This window comes from Octopus sinensis, linkage group LG3, assembly GCF_006345805.1.
Source record: "Octopus sinensis linkage group LG3, ASM634580v1, whole genome shotgun sequence".
In the NCBI taxonomy this organism is placed as follows: Eukaryota; Metazoa; Mollusca; class Cephalopoda; order Octopoda; family Octopodidae; genus Octopus; species Octopus sinensis.
In genome coordinates this window covers 146,141,344-146,164,637 of record NC_042999.1, presented here as the reverse complement: position 1 = coordinate 146,164,637, position 23,294 = coordinate 146,141,344, and the positions used below count along the sequence as shown (strand labels likewise).

The 23,294-nt window shown below is 40.0% G+C and overlaps 1 protein-coding gene across 2 annotated transcripts in view; it reads left to right on the top strand.

Annotated features, from left to right (window-relative positions):
* Positions 1-23,294, top strand: part of LOC115209878 (WD repeat-containing protein 93-like) — a 154,985-nt gene that overhangs the window by 58,621 nt on the left and 73,070 nt on the right. For both annotated transcript variants that reach the window (XM_036501464.1, XM_029778455.2), the window contains exon 8: positions 8,200-8,258. In XM_036501464.1, coding sequence (XP_036357357.1) covers positions 8,200-8,258 — 59 coding nt within the window. The remainder of the gene's footprint in view (positions 1-8,199; positions 8,259-23,294) is intronic.

The following is a 23,294-nucleotide window of genomic DNA, read 5'->3' as shown; positions in this document are numbered from 1 at the left end:
TCTCTCTTACACTTTTGCTGTTTCCTTCTCTCTCTCTCTCTCTCTCTCTCTCTCTCTCTCTCTTTCCATTTGGTCACTCTCTCGCTTCTTCACTCATTTTTCCTCTGACTGGGTAACAAAGTATCTCCTTTACATCAGCATGCTTGTTTCTGGCTTCTGTTGCACCCCCCCCCTCTCTCTCTCTCCCTCCTCTCTTTCTCTTTCTTTGTGTAATCATGTACTTCCTCTTATAGCAAGACACCTGTTCCTGCCTCTGTTTCTCTGTTACACTATAACCTTTCATTATTTGATACCAGATCACCTCCTCTAATACCTCCTCTGCTATGGCAAGACACCTGCTTTTTTCTCTTTGTCACACTCTAACCTTCCATCCTCTGACACAAGTTCCCCTCTTCAAATGTTCTGTTTGTCTCATAATTCCTTATCTTGTGAGTTACCTGGTTACCCTGCCAGTGCTGGTACCACATTAAAATCATCCGGTTCACACTATAATATGGTTGGTGCTTGGAAGAGCATCCAGCTGTAAAAATGATGCAAAGACTAACCTCACCTGTGCTAGTACCAAATAAAAAATACTGAGTCTACTCTACAGAGTGGTCGGTGATAGGAAGGGCATCCAGCTGTAAAAGCCTTGCCAAAACAGACACAGTAGCCTAGGGTAATTTTTCTACCTGGCTGGCTCCTGTCATCCATCCTACTCATGCATGCATTGAAGATGGACGTTAAACAATGATGACGATGATGACATACATATAGATATATGGAGTGGCTGTGTAGTAAGAAGTTTGCTTACAAACCATATGGTTCCAGGTTCAGTCCCATTGCGTGGCATCTTGGGCAAGTGTCTTCTACTTTAGCCTCGGGCCAACCAAAGCCTTGTGGGTGGATTTGGTAGACAGAAACTGAAAGAAGCCCATCGTATATATATGTATATATATGTTTGTGTGCCCAAGTTTGTCTCCCACCATTGCTTAACAACAGATTTTGGTGTGTTTTTGTCCCTGTAACTTAACGGTTCGGCAAAAGTACTAGGCTTACAAAGAATAAGTCTTGGGGTCAATTTGTTCGACTAAAGGCGTTACTCCAGCATGGCCATAGTCAAATGACTGAAACAAGTAAAACAATACAAGAATAAAAGAATATGTAGGTGCAGGTTTGGCTGTGTAGTAAGAAGCTTGCTTCTTCCCAACCATATGGTTCCAGGTTCAGTCCAACTGCATGGCACCTTGGGCAAGTGTCTTCACTACAGCCTCGGGCTGCTCAAAGCTTTGTGAACAGATTTGGTAGACGGAAACGGAAAGAAGATTGTCATATGTATCTATGTGTGTGTCTTTGTGTCTGTGTTTGTCCCCTCACCACCACTTGACAGCCTGTGTTAGTGTGTTTACATCCCTGTGATTTAATGGTTTGGCAAAAGAGACCAATAGAATAAGTACCAGACTTGAAAAGAAAATGAATGCCAGCTCACTGCCTTAAAAACATGTAAAACAAGGGCACTTAGAGTGCACAAACCTCCACCAAGGCAACACCAATGTCTTCTGAACATTTAGCCAGAGATTATTTTTTAAATGAGAATAGCTGAAATAAACTCGACTGCTCTCACAAACAAGAATACTAAAAATGAACCTGACCGCCCTCAAAACTTTTGTAAAAAAAAACAGGAAAATAGTTCAGAATACTTGTTCAGTACCAGATCGATCCCAAAATCTAATCAGTTCATACCAGTCATAAGACCAAACATCACTGAAAGTTTCATCCAAATCCAGCCAGCAGTTCTTGAGATATCTTGTCCATGGACAAACAAACATACAAACATGACTGAAAACAATATTTCTGCCTTTGCTAAGGCAGAGGTAATAATAAAAGAATACATACTTATGCACACACACACACTTATATATGCACATACATACACACAAATGTGTGTGTATATATATATATATATATGTCCCGTCTGTGTTTTTTGTATCGTCTTCTAAATGTTTTACGTTCTTGTCCCAGTTTGTATTTTTCTACATATAATATATATAGTGGCGTCCGTACCCTCGTTGGCCTTATGTAATTACATATTCCTGTAAATTTGGTACGACTCTACACACTGTCTCTCTCTCCTACATTTCTCTGCCTTTCACACTTTGCACTCTACTTTGATCTGTCCCCTTTTCTCTCTCTACTTCTCCTCCTTTTCTCTTTTCTTGCCTCTGATTCTTTGGTCTACTCTTCCCCCACTCTCTTACATTTCTCTGTCTTTCTCACTTTGCACTCACAAGCCAATCCTTGGCACGCACTCTTTCTCCCCTCTTTAATTCCTTCTTTCTCTCTCTTCTCCCCCCTTTGTTGCCTTCGTCCCTCTTTCTCTCTCTCTCTCTTTGTTTCCTTTGCCCCCTTTCTTTTCTCTCTCTTCCCTCACGTGACCGCTGGTCAAAATCAGCCTTTTCCGTGTTTTTTGTATCGTCTTCAAAATGTTTTACGTTCTTGTCCCAGTTTGTATTTTTTTACTTATAATATATATATATATATATATATATTATATATATATATATATACATACATATGCAGCAGGTTTTGTATAGTTTCTTACTATCAAATTCACTCAGAAAACACCTGATCAAAGTGGAGCTATAGCAGAAGACACTTGCCAAAGTGCTACACAATGGTAGTGAATCGAAAACCATGTTGTTTCAGTGCAAACTTATTCGCTACACAAGTACAATGTGATGTGTGTGTGTGTGCATGTGTGTGTGTGCGTGTGTACATGTGTATTTATGGATGAAGATGATGTCTAATCAAAAAGCATTGAAACTGTTGCTATAACAACAAAACTATAATTTGTTTCAATTCAGCAACTCCTTCAAAGTTGTCCCCTTCAGAAGCCATGCAATTAATCCAACATTATTTCCATTGATGGAAGAGATTTCTAGAACTTCTCTTTAATCAGACTTTGTATGGATGTGTAGACGTGCGTGTGTGTGTGTGTGTGTGTGCATGCGTGCGTATGTGTGTGTCCATGCATGTGTGTGAGAGAGTTTGTGTCCATGTGTCTCTGTATGTGCATGTGTTTGTGTGTGTGTATATATATATATATATTTATCATTATCATCGTTTAATGTCCGCTTTCCATACTGGCATGGGTTGGATGGTTTGACTGAGGACTGGTGAGCCAGAAGGCTGCACCAGGCTCAATCTGATAATCTGATCTGGCAAAGTTTCTACAGCTGGATGCCCCTCATAATGCCAACCACTCTGAGAGTGTAGTGGGTGCTTTTACATGCCACCAGTGTGAGGGCCAGTCAGGGCTTCTGGCAATGACCATGCTCAAAAGGTGATTTTTATGTGCTACCTGCACCGGAGCCAGTCCTGCAGTACTGGCAATGACCACGCTCGAATTTTGTTTTTCATGTGTCACCGGCACATGTGCCAGTAAGGCAATGCTGGCAATGATCATGCTTGAATGATGCATTGTAGGTGCCGCCGGCATGGGAGCCAATCTGTGGCCCTGGCAACGATCATGATCAGATGTGCTTTTAACATTCCACTGGCTCAAGTGCCAATCAGGCAGTACTGTCATCGGCCACGTCAGCAATTTTGATTTCACTTGCCTTAATAAGTCTTTGCAAGTATAGTTTATTGTCCAATTAATGATGGGTATTCATAAGTGGGCTGGTTACACCTGCTGTGGTTATGGTCTCACTTGGCTGGTTGGGTCTTCTCAAGCACAGCATATCTCCAAGGTCTCGGTTACTCGTCATTGCCTCATTAAGGCCAAGTGTTTGAAGGTCGTCCTTCATCACCACATCCCAGGTTTTCCTGGGTCTGCCTCTTCCACAGGTTCACTCAACTGCTAGTGTGTGACACTTTTTCACACAGCTGTCCTCATTCATTCGCAACACATGACCATACCAGCACAGTTGTCTCTCTTGCACACCACATCATGTGGCATGGCTGTTCGTACACATGCATCATATAGTCTACCTTTTACTCTAGGCAAGAAGACTTTTGTCACCAGCAGAGGTAGGAGCTCTCTGAACTTTGCCCAGGCTATTCTAGCAGCTACACATTCAGAGCATCCACACCCAGCTACTGAATTGGTCCCCTAGGTAATGGAAGCTATCAACTACTTGTTTTTCTCCCTGGAATGAGACAGAAGCTGTTCTCTGCACATTTTCAGTATTTATAGCACCTGAGCATTTGCCACATATAAGAACTATCTTCCCAGTTAGCCTTCCTTTGATATTGCTGAACCTCTTATGTGTCCATAGCTTACACTTGGTGCATCTTATAGAGTTTCTACCTACGCCTTTTCTACAGTTCGAACAGGGCCATCTACTTGTGATTGGTCTGCCTTCCTACTTATTAAGACATTGGTTTTAGCTAAGGCCCTTTGATTCTAATCCTTACTTCCACACCTGAAACTTTTCCTCTAGTTCTGATAATGACTCAGAAATTAGAGCAAGGTCATCAGCATAGAGGAGCTCCCAGGGGCATCCTGTCTTGAATTCCTCTGTTATTGCCTGGAGGACTATAATGAATAAGAGGGGGCTGAGGACTGATCCTTGGTGGACCCCTACTCCTACCCGGAATTCTTCACTGTACTTGTTGCCAACCCTCACCTTACTGACAGCGTCCCTGTACATAGCTTGCACAGCTCTCACTAGCCATTCATCTATCCCTAGTTTCCTCATTGACCACCAGATAAGAGATCGGGGGATCCTGTCAAAAGCTTCCTCGCCAAGTTACTTCTTGGAGACAGTACAAATCTACACAAATCTCTGTTCAAGCATCTCAATAATCTCACTAGACCTACCTTTAGTCTGCCTACGTTGAGTGTGCTAACCCTGAGGGTGTAGGAGGTGTGGTCCCTTGAGACCCTGGGATAGGGGACAGCAGCATCATGTACCTGAAAAGAAAGCTCGCATTTGGCAGAATTCATAAACTAACAGTAGCCTTCAACCTTCATACACTACACCATCATTTTTATACGCTATATGATCACCGCCTTACATAGGGAATAAAACCTAAGTAGGGGTGGGGATAGCATTAAGCCTTTAGAAGTGTTCATGGGAGATAACCAAAGGATGACAGAAGATAGCGACTTCTAGAACAGGTGGTGGGAGTGGGAGGGGGAGTACCGCAAAATAGCAAAATTAGACAAGGGCATCTTCTGGATTCCTATTCTTTCAGCAGAGTTATAAAAATGGAGTGGAGGAATCTGAGTGTGTGCACTAGTTTATGTAGGGTGGGGTGATAGAGGAGGGGGAAGTGTTGGTGAAGCAAGTGGTTATCAAAACAGAGAGAGAGCGCGTCAGAGTTTTTCCTTCTACTAAATCTAATTCTTGATTTAAGGTTTCCTTCGATCTTATAATGATATGATTTTAAATCATAATTGTAATTTCATATAACCAGTTATTGAAAAGACCATTAGTTGAAAAGGACCAATGAAAGAAAACCATTTTCAAATGTGTATCTATCAAAGTAACTGTATATTTATGCATATAACCCTATCTTGTCCCATTCTAAACTGGATCTGCCCAACGAACAGGAACAAGAAACTCTGAGTAACAGTTTTTGTGATATCTTTGCAGCTTTACTAATAAAGCATACACACACACACACACACACACATATATATATATATATACATCATCATCATCATTTAACTTCCATCATGCATGCATATATATATATATATATATATATATATATATATATATATATATATAATAGAGATATGTTACAAAAAGAAAATAGAAACTACACATGGAAATGTAAGAGGAAAATAAGAAGAAAAAAGTGAAAATGCACATTAGAAATCAAAAAAAGTAAAGGCTTTTTATGAAAAGTAATGATAGATGTATACCATTAGAGGAACTGAGGTAGGAATAAAAGTAATAAAAGTCATTATTGTGAATTGTTAAAGAGATTCAAAGGCATACCGGCTTTGTAAAATTATTGTTCACTGCTTTGATTGCACATTGATTACCGAATGGTGTTGGGTCTACTAGTCCCTGAGTAAAAAGATTATGTGTAAGAGAGGTAAGTAGTTATGGATTTGGTGTTATTAGGGTAGATATAAATCTGTAATGTGAATGGTGTATGGGATGTGTAGGGGTTAATGGTATTAATTAAAAGGTTAGTAGTGTTCTGTATTATGTTATGTGTTCATATTGAGTTGTTGAAGATATTTATTGATGAAAGTTACCTCTTTATTCATCCTTTGCTGTACTGAGGTGTTCTGTGAACATTGATAGAAGGGGAAAATTAGGAAATTAGGATTAAGGTTCCTAGCACACCTTTCTATGTGTTCACTGACCTGTATCTGTCTGTATTGTGGGTGGTAGATTTGTTCTTTGCTGAGAGTGGTTCTTTGATGGAGTGATACTTCCTGTTTGCCAATATAAAATATTTCACCTTGTTTAAAGTGGAACTCTGAACCCTCGAAAAGATGGGGGCATGTACCACAGTTAGATAGACCACATTTTTTCACTTTTGGTTCCATTAATGGATATAGGCTTGCGCTGGTTAATATTTTTTCAATGATTTAGGTTGCATTTTGCTTATTTTGTTCATTGTTTTATCTCCTGTGAGGATGGGTAGATTTTGGATGACAATATTGAAGGTTTCGCTGTTTCTATGGTTATGTGTGGAGATGTATGGGAGTATTTTTAAGTTTGGTGTAGCATTTCAGTTGACTTCCCTTAATGTTCGTATATCTATTTCCTTAGCTCGTTTAATGCCATCATTTATTAATGATATCGAGTAATGTCTTTTGATTAGTATTGATCTGAGTTCAAGGAGTCTTTGTTCATGAGTACAGATTTTTTTCACTAGATTATAAGGTATATTAATTTTTATGTGTTTGGGGTGGCATGAGTTGGATAATAGGTATTGTTTTGAATCTGTGGGTTTATAGAAGATGTCTGTTTCAATGTGGTTTTTGACTATTTTAATTAGGATGTCAAGAAAAGGGAGTTGTTTATTACTGTGCTCTATGGTGAATTGTATGTTGGTATTAATATTGTTAAGCATTATTTTGAAATCGAGGAGTTTGTTGATGCTATCTTTCCAAAGTATGAAGCAGTTGTCCAAATACCTTTTCCAGTTCTCCTTTAAATAGCAATGGAATGAGGTGCTATATTTTTGTAGTGATGATTGGTATATTTTAAGTTCTAGGTAGCCCATTACAAGGTTCACACTCACTGGAGCAGCTCAGGTTTTCATTGCAATTCCACATTTTGTGTCGATAGTAAACTGTATTATCATCATCAGCATCATCGTTTAACGTCCGTTTTCCATGCTAGCATGGGTTGGACAAATATTGAATTTAATTCACAATAATGACTTTTATTACTTTTATTCCTACCTCAGTTCATCTAATGGTATATACCTGTCCTTTTCATAAAAAGTCTTTACTGTTTTGATTTCCAATGTGCATTTTTGCTTATTTTCTTCTTACTTCCCCCCCCCTATATATATATATATATATATATATGTATATAGTTATGTACATACATACATATATATGTGTATGTGTGTAATAGATAAATAGATAAAGTTTCTTTATTAGCCACAGAGGCTAATAACACAGTACTTGTACCACATCCTCGCATTCTTGTTTTTTCTTGCTTGTTCATGTTTGGATTGACTATATATATATATTGTGTGTGTGTGTGTGTGTATGTTTGCATTTGTCCCCTACCAACACTAAAGCAGCCAGATGGCTTAATTTGCTTATTTGTGCTTCTGGCAGCCCATCATTTAGTCAGCAATACATATATACAACATACATGTACACATATATATGGTGGGCTTGTTTCACATTAGTAGTGTAGCTTTTGTTGCATTGCACTTGTGAGAAAGATGGAATGGTCATAGTGGAGTACCTTACATAAGTCTAAATCACATCTGAGCTAAACTTAAATAGTTAAGGTGGCAAGCCGACAGAAGCATTAGCATGCTGGGCAAAATGCTTAACAACACTTCCTCTGTCTTTACATTCAGAGTTCAAATTCTGCTGAAGTCTACTTTGCCTTTCATCTTTTCGGGTTGTCGATAAAATAAATATCAGTTGAGCACTGGGACTTATGTAACTGGCTTATCCCGTCCCCTGAAATTGCTGGCATTGTGCCAAAATTTGAAACCAATATATTTATTGCAATTCTGCCATCATTAATTACCATTTTCTGATTTCTTATTTTCTAGGATTCAGAATTTCAAGTTTATACAACCAGATCCTGCACTGGAATGTGGAGTTAATAACAGTAAGTAATGGCGTTTCTCTTGTTAAGTCCCCCTTTTTTTTTTTTTACATTATCAAAAGGTAATTAATTTGAAGGTAGAGGAGGAAGAGTATAACCAATTCAACCAGCAACAGATACATGGACTGGTATATGCACGTAAAAAGCATCCACTACACTCACAGAGTGGTTGGCGTTAGGAAGGGCATCCAGCTGTAGAAACACTGCCAGATTAGACTGGAGCCTGGTGCAGCCTCCTGGCTTCCCAGACCCCAGTCGAACCGTCCAAACCATGCTAGCATGGAAAGCGGACGCTAAACGATGATGATGATGATATATATTTATATATAAATATATATATCATGGTCAGTGCTAGTGACATGTAAAAAGCACTCACTACACTCTTTGTGTGATTGGTGTAAGGAAGGGCAACCAGCCATAGAAACCAAACCAAACAAGACTGGAGCCTGGTATGGCTTTCTGATATGCCAGTTTCACTCAAACTGTCTAATCCATGTCAGCATGGAAACAGACTCTAAATGATGATGATGACGATGATGATATATTTATAAATACATATATATATTTATAAATACGTATATATATATATATATGTGTGTGTGTGTGTGTGTATATATATATATATATATATATATATATATATATATAAGAAAAGAAAGTGAAAAAAATCAACAGATAGACATCAGGTTATTGAAATAACTTCTTAGATGTAAACCTTAACCTTGTTACTGGAAACCATGAACCATTCCACAAACCTAATACCAACCTTAAACATATATCAGAAGTAATCATCCTAGATCTATCTCAAATTCTATGGCTTACAATATATCTAGAAGAATCTCAAATTTATCATCAGGCAAGACATTTTTCAACAAAAACACAAACTATTACAACATGGCGCTCAGTAGGGCAAGATATAAGCAGAGGTTATTCATCAAGTATAAACTACAGTGATAGGAATACCATAGATATAATGAATAGTAACAGAAAAATTTTTAAGTCTGGAAAGAATAGAAATAAGGGTAAAAATAAATATACACTAAATAACAATGATATCCAACATATGAAAACATATTTATTACTTCATTCATCTAATGAAATTCATGAAAATAAAAATGAAATTAAATGACATACCCTATATATAAATAAAATTGATTCGCAATTGGATAATTGTATTGGAACTTCTAATAAGCACAATCTTATATGGTTAATTATTCTATTTGCTATGCAAATTAAAAGTAACTTGGTTAAATCTCTTTATAAACTATTTTCAAAACACTTTACTAAGGGAAGTAAATATTATGATATAATTAACACCAGTAAACTTGGTATTGGATTTTCTGCCTCAACTAATGTTTCCCAGATTGTACCTTCACTTAACAATAAAAAGTTAACTAATTTCTTTAATAATACAGTTAATTTTAGTACAGATACAGTATAGGATAGCATAAACAATTCTGATTATAATGAATGTGCTAATAAACCCGCTAAAGTACAAAGGGAAACAACCCACGTTCTATCCCATCTTAACCAAAAAACTAATGCTATGAACAATAACAATACTAAATGCAATTCTATAAAAGAAAATAAAAATGTATATTGTGATTGCAAAATTAAAGATAACTGTTTGTTTAAAAATTGTTGCAAGCAAAAAAATGTAGTGTATAGATGTAAAGTGGAATCTGAGGGTAAAAACTATTTTTACATAGGATCTAGGGAAAATTATATTAAAAAGTGAATAACCAACCACAAATGCACATATAAAAATAGAAACAAATTACCACATACCAGTTTAAGCAAATTTATTTTGGACTAAAAGACAAAAATATATTATGTAACCTAAAGTGGGAAATCAAAAGCCTTGCCAAAACCAATAAAATTGTAAATATTTGCTGCGATTTTTGCATTGGTGAGATTTTTCGAATTTTAACTTCTAAACATAAACTACTTAACAGTAAGAGTGAAGAAGGGTTATCCTGTGTGCACACCAGCAAATTTATGTTTAAAAATTACAGTTAAATTAAAAAGTTACTAAAATTATAAATTGATTATCTAATAGATATAAGTAGGTATTTTTAAAAAAATTAAAATTATTATTAAAATTCAAATGAAATAAAGTATATATTAATCGGTTAATAGATATAATTTTGTAAGTATTAATATAGTCCTCAAATATTATCCTTTAGTATTCTCTTATTATTAAAATGCAGCTACTGATTGCAGTAAGCAGATTGAATCTATCATAGTTACGTGGTACACTGTAAACAATAACTATGGTTAATAGTATAAACTATATTAATTAAAAAATTTAATGATTAATTGTTAAAACTAGCAGTTATGACTAAGTGACTTAGAAAATAATTCTTAATTAACTAATTAAGCTATACTGTCATTCATACTCTCACAAGTAATAATGAAAATTTAAGAATAAATAGATTTAATTACCATTAAATCTGAAAGTATTGTTTATGCAAATCTAAGATGTTTTTTTTGTTTTCCAAATATATTAACATGCACCCCTCCACACACACACACAAATAAAATAATAATAATAATAATTAAACAAAATTGCATATACACAGTAATGTTCTTTTTAAAAAAACATTAACATGCAAACACTGCTAAGTCTGCCAATGATCCCTCAATCCATTGGGATATGATTCCTTTTTATGTACATTTCTAACCCTGATGAAATATTCAATTTACTATATTCAAAATGCATCTGTAATTTAAATATTTGTAATTTGAATTAATTGAATATAGAAACATCTGTAGATTATAAGAAATCGATGTTGTTTAAAATTGGAGTCATTTTAATAAATTGACGACTATCTGTCGATTTCTCCATTTTCTTTTCTGTTACATAAATGATAATATACTCATTTGCATCTGTGAGAAGCTAACATCTTTTTAGTATTTCACCAATGCACTGGATTAAACCGGGGAACTTAGATGCTAACATCCCTTTAAGAGATATATATATTGTCGTTTGTGTGTGTGTGTGCCCAGCCGCTAAGCTAAGAAACTTCTCTAGTTTTTAATCATTCATCTTTTTTCATTCATTTAACAGCGGTGGTGCCCCAGCATGGCCGCGGCCTTTGGGCTAAAACATTTTTAAGGAGTTAAGGATTTATATATTACTGGTAAGTAGCTTGTTTACCAACCACATGGTTCCGGGTTCAGTCCCACTGCGTGGCACCTTGGGCAAGTGTCTTCTACTATAGCCTTGGACTGACCAAAGCCTTGTCAGTGGATTTGATAGACAGAAACTGAAAAGAAGCCCGTCGTATATATGTATATAATGTATATATATAAGCGTGTGTGTGTTTGTGTGTCTGTGTTTGTCCCCCTAGCATTGCTTGACAACCGATGCTGGTGTGTTTAAGTCCCTGTTACTTAGTGGTTCAGCAAAAAGAGACGGTTAGAATAAGTACTGGGCTTACAAAAGAATAAGTCCCGGGGTCGAGTTGCTTGATTAAAGGCGGTGCTCCAGCACGGCCGCAGTCAGATGACTGAAAAGAGTAAGAGTAAAGAGTATGCTAATGTTCTTGAGTTAAATTTACTTTGTAACCTGTAACTCATTACTTTTTCTAATAACTTCTGTTATCATACCCCTTTGAATACTCATGTGTTTCTATCATTCTTTGCCTCACTATTGTCCTTCACTGCTATTTCGGTTTTCCAGTGGTGAAGCCAGCCATTTCTTCTTCCATTTCTTGTTCATGATGCACCCATCCTTTCCTACCCCCAACATCAATACCAGAAATCCCTTCTCATATACCGGTAATCTCTTATACCAAAAATCTTATCCTTCATACTGAAGACTCACAGGGCTCTGCCTCACTTCTGCACCAGAAGACTTAAATTTTTCCATCCCTCCCTCACTTCCAAACCATCTTCTGCCTTCTTTCTTTCACCCCCTCTCGGTCCCTCCCACTCTCTCTCTCTCTCTCTGTATATATATATATATATATATATATATATTATATATATATATATATATATGTATATATATATATGTATATATATATATATATGTATATATAATGGACTAACCCAACCAAATGGCAGCCCGTTTACTTAATCTAACATTGGCATATTTATATCTATTCGTCGAATTGCTTGAACGGAGGTGTGTAGATATATGCTGTATTCAAGAGGTGAGGTGGAGAGGAGGTTCTGCTAGGTTCCTCACGGGTAAAGGACAGAGGTATAAAATTTTCTGGGCCGGGAATACTGAAGGAGTCGGGGGAGTGGGTATGCTTATTGCCGAAAAATGGGTAGATAAAGTTATCGAGGTAGTCAGAGTATGTGACAGAATATTGAAGATTAGATTAGTGCTCCATCATAGTTTAGCAACTATTATATCGGCCTATGCCCCTCAGCCAGGGTTACCGATGGACAGAAAGACCGTTTCTATGACACCCTACTGCAGACCACCTCATTGACGAACAACAGGGACCTTCTCTTTGTGGCTAGTGACTTCAATGGCATGTTGGACGATATGCTGAGGGCTTCTATGGCGTTCATGGAGGCTATGGTTATGGTTCTCGCAATGAGGAGGGAACCAGGCTGCTGGAGTTCTGTGATGCGAATAGTCTTATGGTTTGCAACACTAACTTCAGGAAACCAACAAGCCACCTGGTCACCTACCGTTCGGGCCAGCATACTAGCCAAATCGACTACATCCTTGCCAGAAAAAGGGAAAGATGGCTGCTTATGAATGCCAAAACCTTCCCAGGCGAAGAATGTACCCCACAACATAGAATGGTAGTCAGTGACTTTAGGATCAGGACTAAGAGGACGTCTAGAAGACGACCAACATGGAGAAGAAGGGTCTGGAAGCTTAAAGATCCTGCTAATGGACAGAGATTTAGAGACATGTTACTTGAAGCCTTCGACGAAATAGAAGGGGGCATAGCTACACATGGGGTAGAAGATAACTGGGCGCTTCTAAGGGACAACCTGCTGAAAGCCACTGACCAGATCTGTGGCTGGTGCAAAGTCCCCACAAGACCCAAAATAACGTGGTGGTGGAACAATACTGTTGATAGGGCTATTAGACAAAAGAAACAGGCTTGGAAGAACGGTGGTAGCAGGGAAGTGTATCAGACTGCCAGAAGGGAAGCTAGGAGGCAGGTTTATTTAGCCAGAGGGGAAGCAGATAGGAAAAAATTTGCCAATGTCCTGCGCCGTGAGGATGAAAGACTTGAGGTATTTCGTATAGCAAGACAGTGTGTGAGAGAGAATCGTGACGTGGTAGGAGAAAAATGTGTTCGCACGGATGACGGCTCACTTGCGCTAAATGAGGATGCAAAGAGAGAGGTTTGGAGAAGCCACTATGAAAGGTTGCTGAATGAGGAAAATGAATGGGATAAAGAGAGTCTGCCGAATGTTGACCCAACAGAGGGACCAGCAATCCGAGTTGACAGTTCCTTAGTAGATAAGGCAATTAAAAGCATGAAAACAGGGAAAGCCCCAGGCCCATCAGGAATTACTGCAGAGATGCTCAAAATATCTGGTAGTGTCGGCTATAGCCTAGTCACCCGTATAGTTAACCAGGTGATACACGAAGGAGTCATTCCCAATGACTGGTGTAGCAGCATAATAGTCAGCTGCTACAAAGGTAAAGGTGACGCCCTAGATACAAATAGCTACAGGGGTATCAAGCTACTGGATCAGGTAATGAAGGTTACGGAGAGGGTTATAGCCCAACTAATTAGAGAGAGAGTTAGCCTAGACCAGATGCAGTTTGGGTTTGTGCCAGGGAAAAGTACTACTGATGCTATTTTCATGGTAAGACAGCTGCAAGAGAAATACCTAGCCAAAGACAAGCCCCTATACCTGGCTTTTGTTGATATGGAGAAAGCCTTCGACAGGGTCCCCCGATCCCTCATCTGGTGGTCAATGAGGAAACTAGGGATAGATGAATGGTTAGTGAAAGCTGTACAAGCCATGTACAGAGACGCTGCTAGTAAGGTGAGGGTTGGCACCGAGTACAGTGAAGAATTCAGGGTAGAGGTTGGGGTCCACCAAGGTTCAGTCCTCAGTCCCCTCCTATTTATCATAGTCCTCCAGGCAATAACGGAGGAATTCAAGACAGGATGCCCCTGGGAGCTCCTCTATGCTGATGACCTTGCTCTAATGCTGAGTCTCTGTCAGAACTAGAGGAGAAGTTTCAGGTATGGAAACAAGGTTTAGAATCGAAGGGCCTTAGAATCAACCTAGCCAAAACCAAAGTCCTAATAATAAGTAGGAAGGTAGACCAATCACAAACGCCTTCAGGTAGATGGCCCTGCTCGATCTGTAGAAAAGGTGTAGGTAGAAACTCTATAAGATGCACCAAGTGTAAGCTATGGACACATAAGAGGTGCAGCAATGTCAAAGGAAGGCTAACTAGGAAGATGGTTTTTGTATGTGGCAGATGCTCAGGAACAATTAACACTGAAGATGCTCTGAGACCAACTTCCGTCACTTTCCAGGGAAAAAAGCTAGAAGTAGTTGATAGTTTCCGTTACCTAGGTGACCAAGTCAGTAGCGGGGGCGGGTGCGCTGAGAGTATAACTGCTAGAGTAAGAATAGCCTGGGCAAAGTTTAGAGAGCTCTTACCTCTGCTGGTGACAAAAGGCCTCTCGCTCAAAGTAAAAGGCAGACTGTATGATGCATGTGTACGTACAGCCATGCTACATGGTAGTGAAACTTGGGCTGTGACTGCTGAGGATTTGCGTAAGCTCGCAAGAAATGAAGCTAGTATGCTCCGATGGATGTGTAACGTCAGTGTTCATAATCAACAGAGTGTAAGTACCTTGAGAGAAAAGTTGAACCTAAGAAGTATCAGTTGTTGTGTGCAAGAGAGACGTATGCTCTGGTATGGTCATGTGATGAGAATGGCTGAAGATAGTTGTGTGCGAAAGTGCCACACCCTGGCAGTTGAGGGGACCTGTGGAAGAGGTAGACCCAGGAAAACCTGGGTCGAGGCGGTGAAGCACGACCTTCGAACTTTAGGTCTCACCAAGGAAATGACCAGTGACCGAGACCTTTGGAGGTATGCTGTGCGTGAGAAAACCCGGCAAGACCAGTGAGAACAGTCAAAATCAAGATCAAACCAAATTGAGGTCGATCAACATCAGGGCCCCCGTGCAGGTGACACGTAAAAGTACCATCCGTTTGTAGCCGTTCGCCAGCCCTGTCTGGCCCCCGTGTAGGTGGCACGTAAAAGCACCATCCGTTCGTGTTCGTTGCCAGCCTGGCCTGGCCCCCGTGCCGGTGACACGTAAAAGTACCATCCGTTTGTGGCCGTTTGCCAGCTCTGTCTGGCCCCCGTGCCGGTGACACGTAAAAGCACCATCCGTTCGTGGCCGTTTGCCAGCTCTGTCTGGCCCCCGTGCCGGTGACACGTAAAAGCACCATCCGTTCGTGGCCGTTTGCCAGCCCTGTCTGGACCCCATGTCGGTGACATGTAAAAGCACCATCCGTTCGTGGCCGTTGCCAGCCTCGCCTGGCCCCCGTGCCGGTGACACGTAAAAGCACCATCCGTTCATGGCCGTTTGCCAGCCCTGTCTGGCCCCCATGTCGGTGGCATGTAAAAGCACCATCCGTTCGTGCCCGTTGCCAGCCTCGCCTGGCCCCCGTGCCAGTGACACGTAAAAGCACCATCCGTTTCGTGGCCGTTTGCCAGCTCTGTCTGGCCCCCGTGTTGGTGGCACGTAAAAGCACCATCCGTTCGTGTCCGTTGCCAGCCTCGCCTGGCCCCGTGCCGGTGACACGTAAAAGCACCATCCGTTCGTGGCCGTTTGCCAGCTCTGTCTGGCACCTGTGCAGGTGGCACGTAAAAAGCACCCACTACACTCACGGAGTGGTTGGCGTTAGGAAGGGCATCCAGCTGTAGAAACACTGCCAGATCTGACTGGGCCTGATGAAGCCTTCCAGCTTCACAGACCCCAGTTGAACCGTCCAACCCATGCTAGCATGGAGAACGGACGCTAAATGATGATGATGATTTGCAGCTGCAGTAATGCTTATATTTACAATGCTTACTTTACTCTCACCTCCAGTAGAGGCAACAATTTTAACACGATAGGTTAAAAGCGAGATCAACCATTATGACATATCTGTTATCAAACAATCATGGAAACCTTCTTTTCAGGTGCTGAATAACATCTCACCTTCCCATGTTCCCTCCCACATCTCTGTCCCAGTTTTCAGAGTTAGCACTGTAAATGTAGGCATACTGAAATGTAGATCTAACAAGATTGTTGCGATGCTTGAATGGAAGCATGTTGATGTGTGCTGCATCCTAGAGGCTAGGTGGAGAGGAGCTTCAGCCAGGTTCCTCACATGCAAAACACATAGGTATAAAATCTTCTGGGAAGGTAGCAGTGACGGAATAGGTGGTGTGCGTATACTTCTTGATGAGAAATGGCTAAGGTGGACAAGGTCATAGAGATAGTCAGAGAGTGCGATAAAATACTTAAGTTCAGGCTAGTCTTGCAGAATAGTATAGCTACAATTATATCTGCCTATGCTCCACAAGTGGACCTACGGTTATGATATTTTTCTGCAGGTTACCTCAAAGATGAAAGACAATGATCTCTTTGTGGTCGGAGATTTCAATGGGCATGTCAGATGGCAGCCAAATATCTTCCATGATATTCATGGGGACCATGGAAGTAGTTGCTGAATCGAAGCAGCAACAAAGCTACTGGAGTTCTGTGATGCAAATAACCTTTTGATCTGCAACACCAATTTCAGGAAGCCAGCCAGCAACCTAATAACCTATCAGTCAGGTGACTCTGCTGGCCAGATCGACTTCATTCTCATCAGAGAGCAGGATGCATGGTTGCTCTTAAATACAAAGTCCCTCCCTGGTGAAGAATGTACCCCTCCATCATAGACTAGCCATTAGTGACTTTAGACTCCAGGCCAGAAGCATGCCAAGAAGCAGACCAATCAGGAAAAGAAGGATTTGAAAGCTTAAGGACCCTTCATATGATCAGAGATGTAGGGACATCCTAATTGAGAAATTTGATGACAGGGAGGAGTTACTACAAACTTGGACATAGAGGGCAACCGAGGATTCTTGTGAGACAGCTTGCTGAGTACTACAGACCAAATCTGTGGCTGGTGCAAAGTCACTGTGGAACAATACTGTACATGGGGCCATTAGAGCAAAGAAACAGGCCTGGAAGGACTGGAAGAGTGGACGAAGCAGGGAACTGTATCAGATAGCCAGAAGGGAAGCTAGGAGATAGGTATATCTAGCCAAGGGAGAAACAGAAAAAAGTTTGCCTGTGTTCAGTGATGTGAGGACCAAATAACTGAAGTATTTTAGATTGAAAGACAGTGTGTGAGAGAAAATTGTGATGTCATAGGAGAGAAATGTGTCTGTGTGAATGATGGTGCACTTCCTTTTAATGAGTCTGCAAAGAAAGAGGCTTGAAGATGCCATTATGAAAGACTGCTGAATGTGGAGTGTGAATGGGAGGTGAAAAGTCTGCCAAATGTTGACCCATTTGAGGGACCAGCTACCCGAATCAACAGTACTCTGGGAGATAAAGCAATTATGGATATGAAGACAGCAAAAGCCCATCAGGAATTGCAACTGAGATGCTTCAGATATCTGGTGGTGTGAGTTATGGTCTAGTCACCCATACTGTAAATCAGGCAGTCCATGAAGGAGTCATACCTAATGACCTGTGTAGCAGCACTGTAGCCAACTGCTACAAAGGTAAAAGTGATGCTTAGACAGAAATAATTACAGAAGTATCAAATTGTTGGATCTGGTGATGAAAGTTGTGGAGAGAGTCATAGCCCAACTAATTAGGGAGAGAGTTAGTCTAGATGAGATGCAGCTTGGTTTTGTGCCATGTAGAAATAACACTGATGCTATATTTCTGGTAAGGCAACTGCACGAGAAATAGCTAGCCAAAGATAAACCTTTGTACTTGGCTTTTGTTTACTTGGAGAGAAAGCTTTTGACAGTCCCCTGATCCCTAATCTGGTGGTCAATGTGAAAACTAGAGATAGATGAGTGGTTGGCGAGAGCCATACAAGCCTTGTACAGGGATGCTACCTGTAAGGTGAGTGTGGGCAATGTGTACAGTGAAGAATTCAGGGTACAAGTAGGGGTTCACCAAGGACCAGTGCCCAGCCTCCTCTTGTTCATCATAGTCTGCCAGGCAATAACAGAGAAATTCAAGACATGCTGCCTCTGGGAACTCCTCTATGCTGATGACCTTGCTCTCATAGCTGAATCACTATCTAAACTAGAGAAGAAGCTCCAGGTATGGAAACAATGTCTAGAATCAAAAGGCCTTGGAGTTAACCTAGTAAAATCCATAGTCTTAGTAGGAAGACAAACAAATTGCAAATCCTTCCAGGTAGATGGCCCTGCTCAATCTGTACAAAAGGTATAAGTAGAAACTCCATAAGATGCACCCAGTGTAAGCTTTGGACACATAAAAGGTGCAGTAATATCAGAGGAAGGTTAACAGGAAAATTAACTTTTGTATGTAGAAGGTGCACAGTTACAATAAACACTGAAAATGCACAGAAAATACACTCCATCAACTGCCAGTGGGGCAAGCTAGAGGTAGTAGATAGCTTCCAGTATCTAGGTGACCAGGTTAGTAGTGGAATTAGATGCTCCAAGAGTGTAGATGTAGAATAAGACTAAGCTGGGCAAAATTCAGAGAGCTCCTACCCCTGCTGACAACAAAGGGCCTCTCCCTCAGCATGAAAGGCAGATTGTTTGATGTCTGTGTGGGAACAGCTATGCTGCATGGCAGTGAAACATGGGCTGTGACAGCCAAGGCCAGGCTTAAGCTTGAAAGAAATGAAGCCAGTATGTTTTGCTGGATGTGCAATGTCAGCTTGCATATTCAACAGACTGTAAGCATCTTGAGAGAAAAGTTAGGTGTAAGAGGCATCAGATGTGGTGTGCAAGAGAGATGAATGCACTGGCATGGTCATGTGATATGTACAGACAAGGACAGCTGTATGTAAAGAAGAGCCAATCTCTAACTGTGGAGGGAACCTGTGGTGGAGGTAGACCCAGGAAAACATAGGATGAGGTGGTGAAGTATGATCTTCAAACTCAGAGCCTCACAGGGGCAATGACTAGTGACTAAGACCTTTGGCGATGTGCTGTGCTTGAGAGGACCCATCAAGCCAAGTGCACCTATGCTGGTAGCCCTTAAAACATCTCTTGAACGCTGAGCCTCACGGAGGCAAAATGACTGAGTTCCTTTCGAGCGTTAGGCCTCAGAGAGGCAAAATGGCTGAGTTCCTTTCAAGTGTTGGGCCTCATAGAGGCAATGACCAAGATCTTTGTCATTATGTTGTGCATGAGGCGAAGACTTGTCAAGCTGAGCAAAATCGCAGTTGTTGCAGATACCTATGTCACAGAAATTTGCACCCATGTCAGTGACATGTAAATGCACATTGGCATCATGCAAATGGCACCAGTGCCAGTGGCGCGTAAAAGCACCCATTATACTCTCAGAGTGGTTGGTGTTAAGAAGGTCATCCAGCCATAGAAAACCATGCCAAATCAGACTGGAATTTGCTCCCCAGCTTACCAGCCCTGGTCAAACCACCCAACTCATGCCAGCATGGACAACACATTAAATATTGATGATGATGATTGTGTGCATGTGTGTGTGATGGGAGTTGGGATGCATGTGCACAGTTTTCCTACACATTATGAAAACTCTGTTTATGGAAGCCACTACCGCATAGATCCTCATTACACATTGTTTTAAGGCAGCATATTAGCAGAGAGAAAGGAGAGAGAGAAAAATTTAAGAGGATGGCAGAGGGCGTCATTATAACTTAACATCCACTTTTCTGTGCTTGCATGTATTGGACTGAATTTGTTGAAGCAGATTGTCCACAACCAGATACTCTTCATGCTATCAAGCCTCACCTGTTTCCATGCAAGGTAATATTTACCATAACCAGACATGTTTTCTCTAGAAACAAACAACATAATGTTTTTGACAGTGACATTGATGTCCACATTAGTGTACACACAAACACACACATGCACAAATGCATACATACATACACACATACATACATGCATGCATTCATACACACACATGCACGTGCATGCGCATGCACATATACAACAGGCTTCTTTCAGTTTCTATCTACCAAATTCATTCACAAGACATTAGTCAATTGGTCAGCCCAAGGCTCCAATAGAAGGCAAATTCCCAAAGTGTCACACAGTGGGATTGAACCAGAAACCATGCTGTTGCAAAGCAAGCTTCTTAAGCATACAGCCATGACTGTACCTGTATTATTTTGAGTATTTCATTTCGAATACAATACAAAGATAGAGTTTATTAACTATTCGTTTGTTTAGTAAATGGTGAGGTGGAAGTTAATGTATAGATTCCCCACTTTAGAAATTTCTGACTTATAAAACTGGTGAGTAAGTATTGCATTGGGAATATTGACAGTAAATTTTTCAAAAGCTTCTTCCCTGAAATAATCAATCAAATTCAGAAATGAAATATTTCAGAAATTTCCTGGAATGCTGTACTTGAATGCTTGCTTGAATGCTAGACACATCAATGATGAAAATCTGATTGGAAAATTTTCTCTCTTAGTAATTTATTTATTAATTTTTCGTTATCACATGAGCCAGTGCACTCTGAAATAACTGGAGACCAGCATAAAGGAAGCAATTTAAAACATAAAGGGAGAGATACATCAACTGTTATAAAATAAAAACTACAACTTTTTATAACTATGATGCATCAATGATGAAAATCTAAGTTTTGCTTCATTTTGCTTTTGTCCTTTAATTTTCCTCTCTGCCATATTTTATTAAACAAATGGATTGTGGATGTAGTTGTTTTTAATGATAATATAGGCGACTTAGTTCTAGTTCATTGACCAGAAACAGAAGCATATGCTACCTACTGTGTTCTTAATAGAACCACATACATGAGCATACTCGGATTGATTGGGTGTTATACTAACAGTCCAAAAGATCAAACATCCAGCTATCTCTAACCCTGCCCATCTTGTTGTACATAGGTGTCATGTGGAACTTGCTGGTCACTGTTTGTTGGCAGTAAAAGTACTGCATAATTAATTATAATCATGTGAGGTCAATTATTCTGGGCCTCACAGAGGAGCTGACCAGGGACCGAAACTTCTGGTGGTTTACTATGCTTCAGAAGACATGTCAAACTAAGCAAAATCATGGCGACCCATACAGTCAGGCATGTTCTCTATGTCCCTCATTTAGCTGAATGGTCCTAGTTTTGCTGGCCCATGGGTGCTGGTGCCATGTAAAAGCACCTGTGCCAGTATCACATTAAAAGCACCCAGTACACATTGTAAAGTGGTTGGCATTAGGAAGGGCATCCAGCCACAGAAATCATAGCAAAACAAACAAAATGGAGTCTGGTCAACTCCATGCCAGCATAGAGAAAGGATATTAAATATTGTTGATGATGATGATCATCATCATCATCTTTAACCTCCTGTGTTGAATACATATTTGTAAATGAATAGGCTAACTGATATAGTACTTTCTTTTTCTACAAGTTATATAAACCATATATATCAAAAGATGTGTTATAATGCTATTCCACTTATACAAAAACAGCCATACCAACAATCCAACATGCCTCCATCATCAGTTGCCCGACGGATATGATTATGGTTTTGACACCTGGGCTGCACTATTCAATCTGGTGGTGCGTATATGTATGAATACACACATACATGCCTACTCACATAATTACATACAAAAAAAGCCTGACAGTCAAAATTTGACCACCATGACAGATGACTCAATACATGACCACTGAGACATAATGCTAACCTATTTCTTTATTACCCACAAGGGGCTAAACACAGAGGGGACAAACAAGGACAGACATAGGTATTAAGTCGATTACATCGACCCCAGTGCGTAACTGGTACTTAATTTATCGACCCCGAAAGGATGAAAGGCAAAGTCGACCTCGGCGGAATTTGAACTCACAACATAACGCAGACGAAATACCGCTAAGCATTTCGCCCGGCGTGCTAATGTTTCTGCCAGCTCGCCATCAACAAACCTTTGGCAGGAAAGTCTTAAAGGAAACAACAACACAAACATCAAATATATTCAATTAATTCATGATGTGACCATGATTCCATAGAAAGATTGGATATGGATTTAGGAACTCAACCATTCAAAGTCAACTGCAGAAATCTGATAAAGAAAATATGGAAACATGTAAAACGAAAAAGATAAAACCTGAAGAGAGTTATGTATTTTATCACATACGCACACACACAAAAGGATGATGATGATGACAATGATCCTAGAAGGTGTAGTACTGAGTTTTAGGATTGAAAGCTATACCAAATGCTGAACTGGATGTTTCTTCATAGTAGCAAAGGATCTATGTTTACTATCTATGGTACAGACTCAACACCGGAATAGCTTAGCATTTAAAGGCCGGTAACTTTTCAACATTAATTTATACAATTTTTGATGAATGAATTCTAAGAATGTAGCTTTGTTCCCCTTAGTTCAACACAAACCATTTTTCAATGGAAGAATTGAAAGAATTAAAAAGCAAAGTGAACACATGCATATACAGGCACATGCACACACAGCCATATGAAAAGTCACATAACTTGGATGAAGGAAACTGCAGTCTGCCTGTGTTGTAATTGATAGGACATTTGCTTTTTAAGCAATATATGCAATGTGTGATTCTTGTCAAAAATTATCAAAGGCAGTGAATTGGCAGAGTCATTAAAGCATCAGCTAGAATGCTTTATGGTATTTGCCCTGGTTATCTGCATTCTGAGTTCAAATCCTGCTACGGTTGACTTGGTCTTTCATCCTTTCAGAATTGAATTAAAAAATGCACTTGGTAGAGTGCTCTGCTCTCTTGTAGCATCCCCTTACTTTCCCCAACTCATACACCATTGACCATCCCCAACCCCTGTGTCTATCACTCCTTGCACTCATCTTTCAACCCTGCCCAATCTATACCGCTATTGCCTACCTCCTTTCCC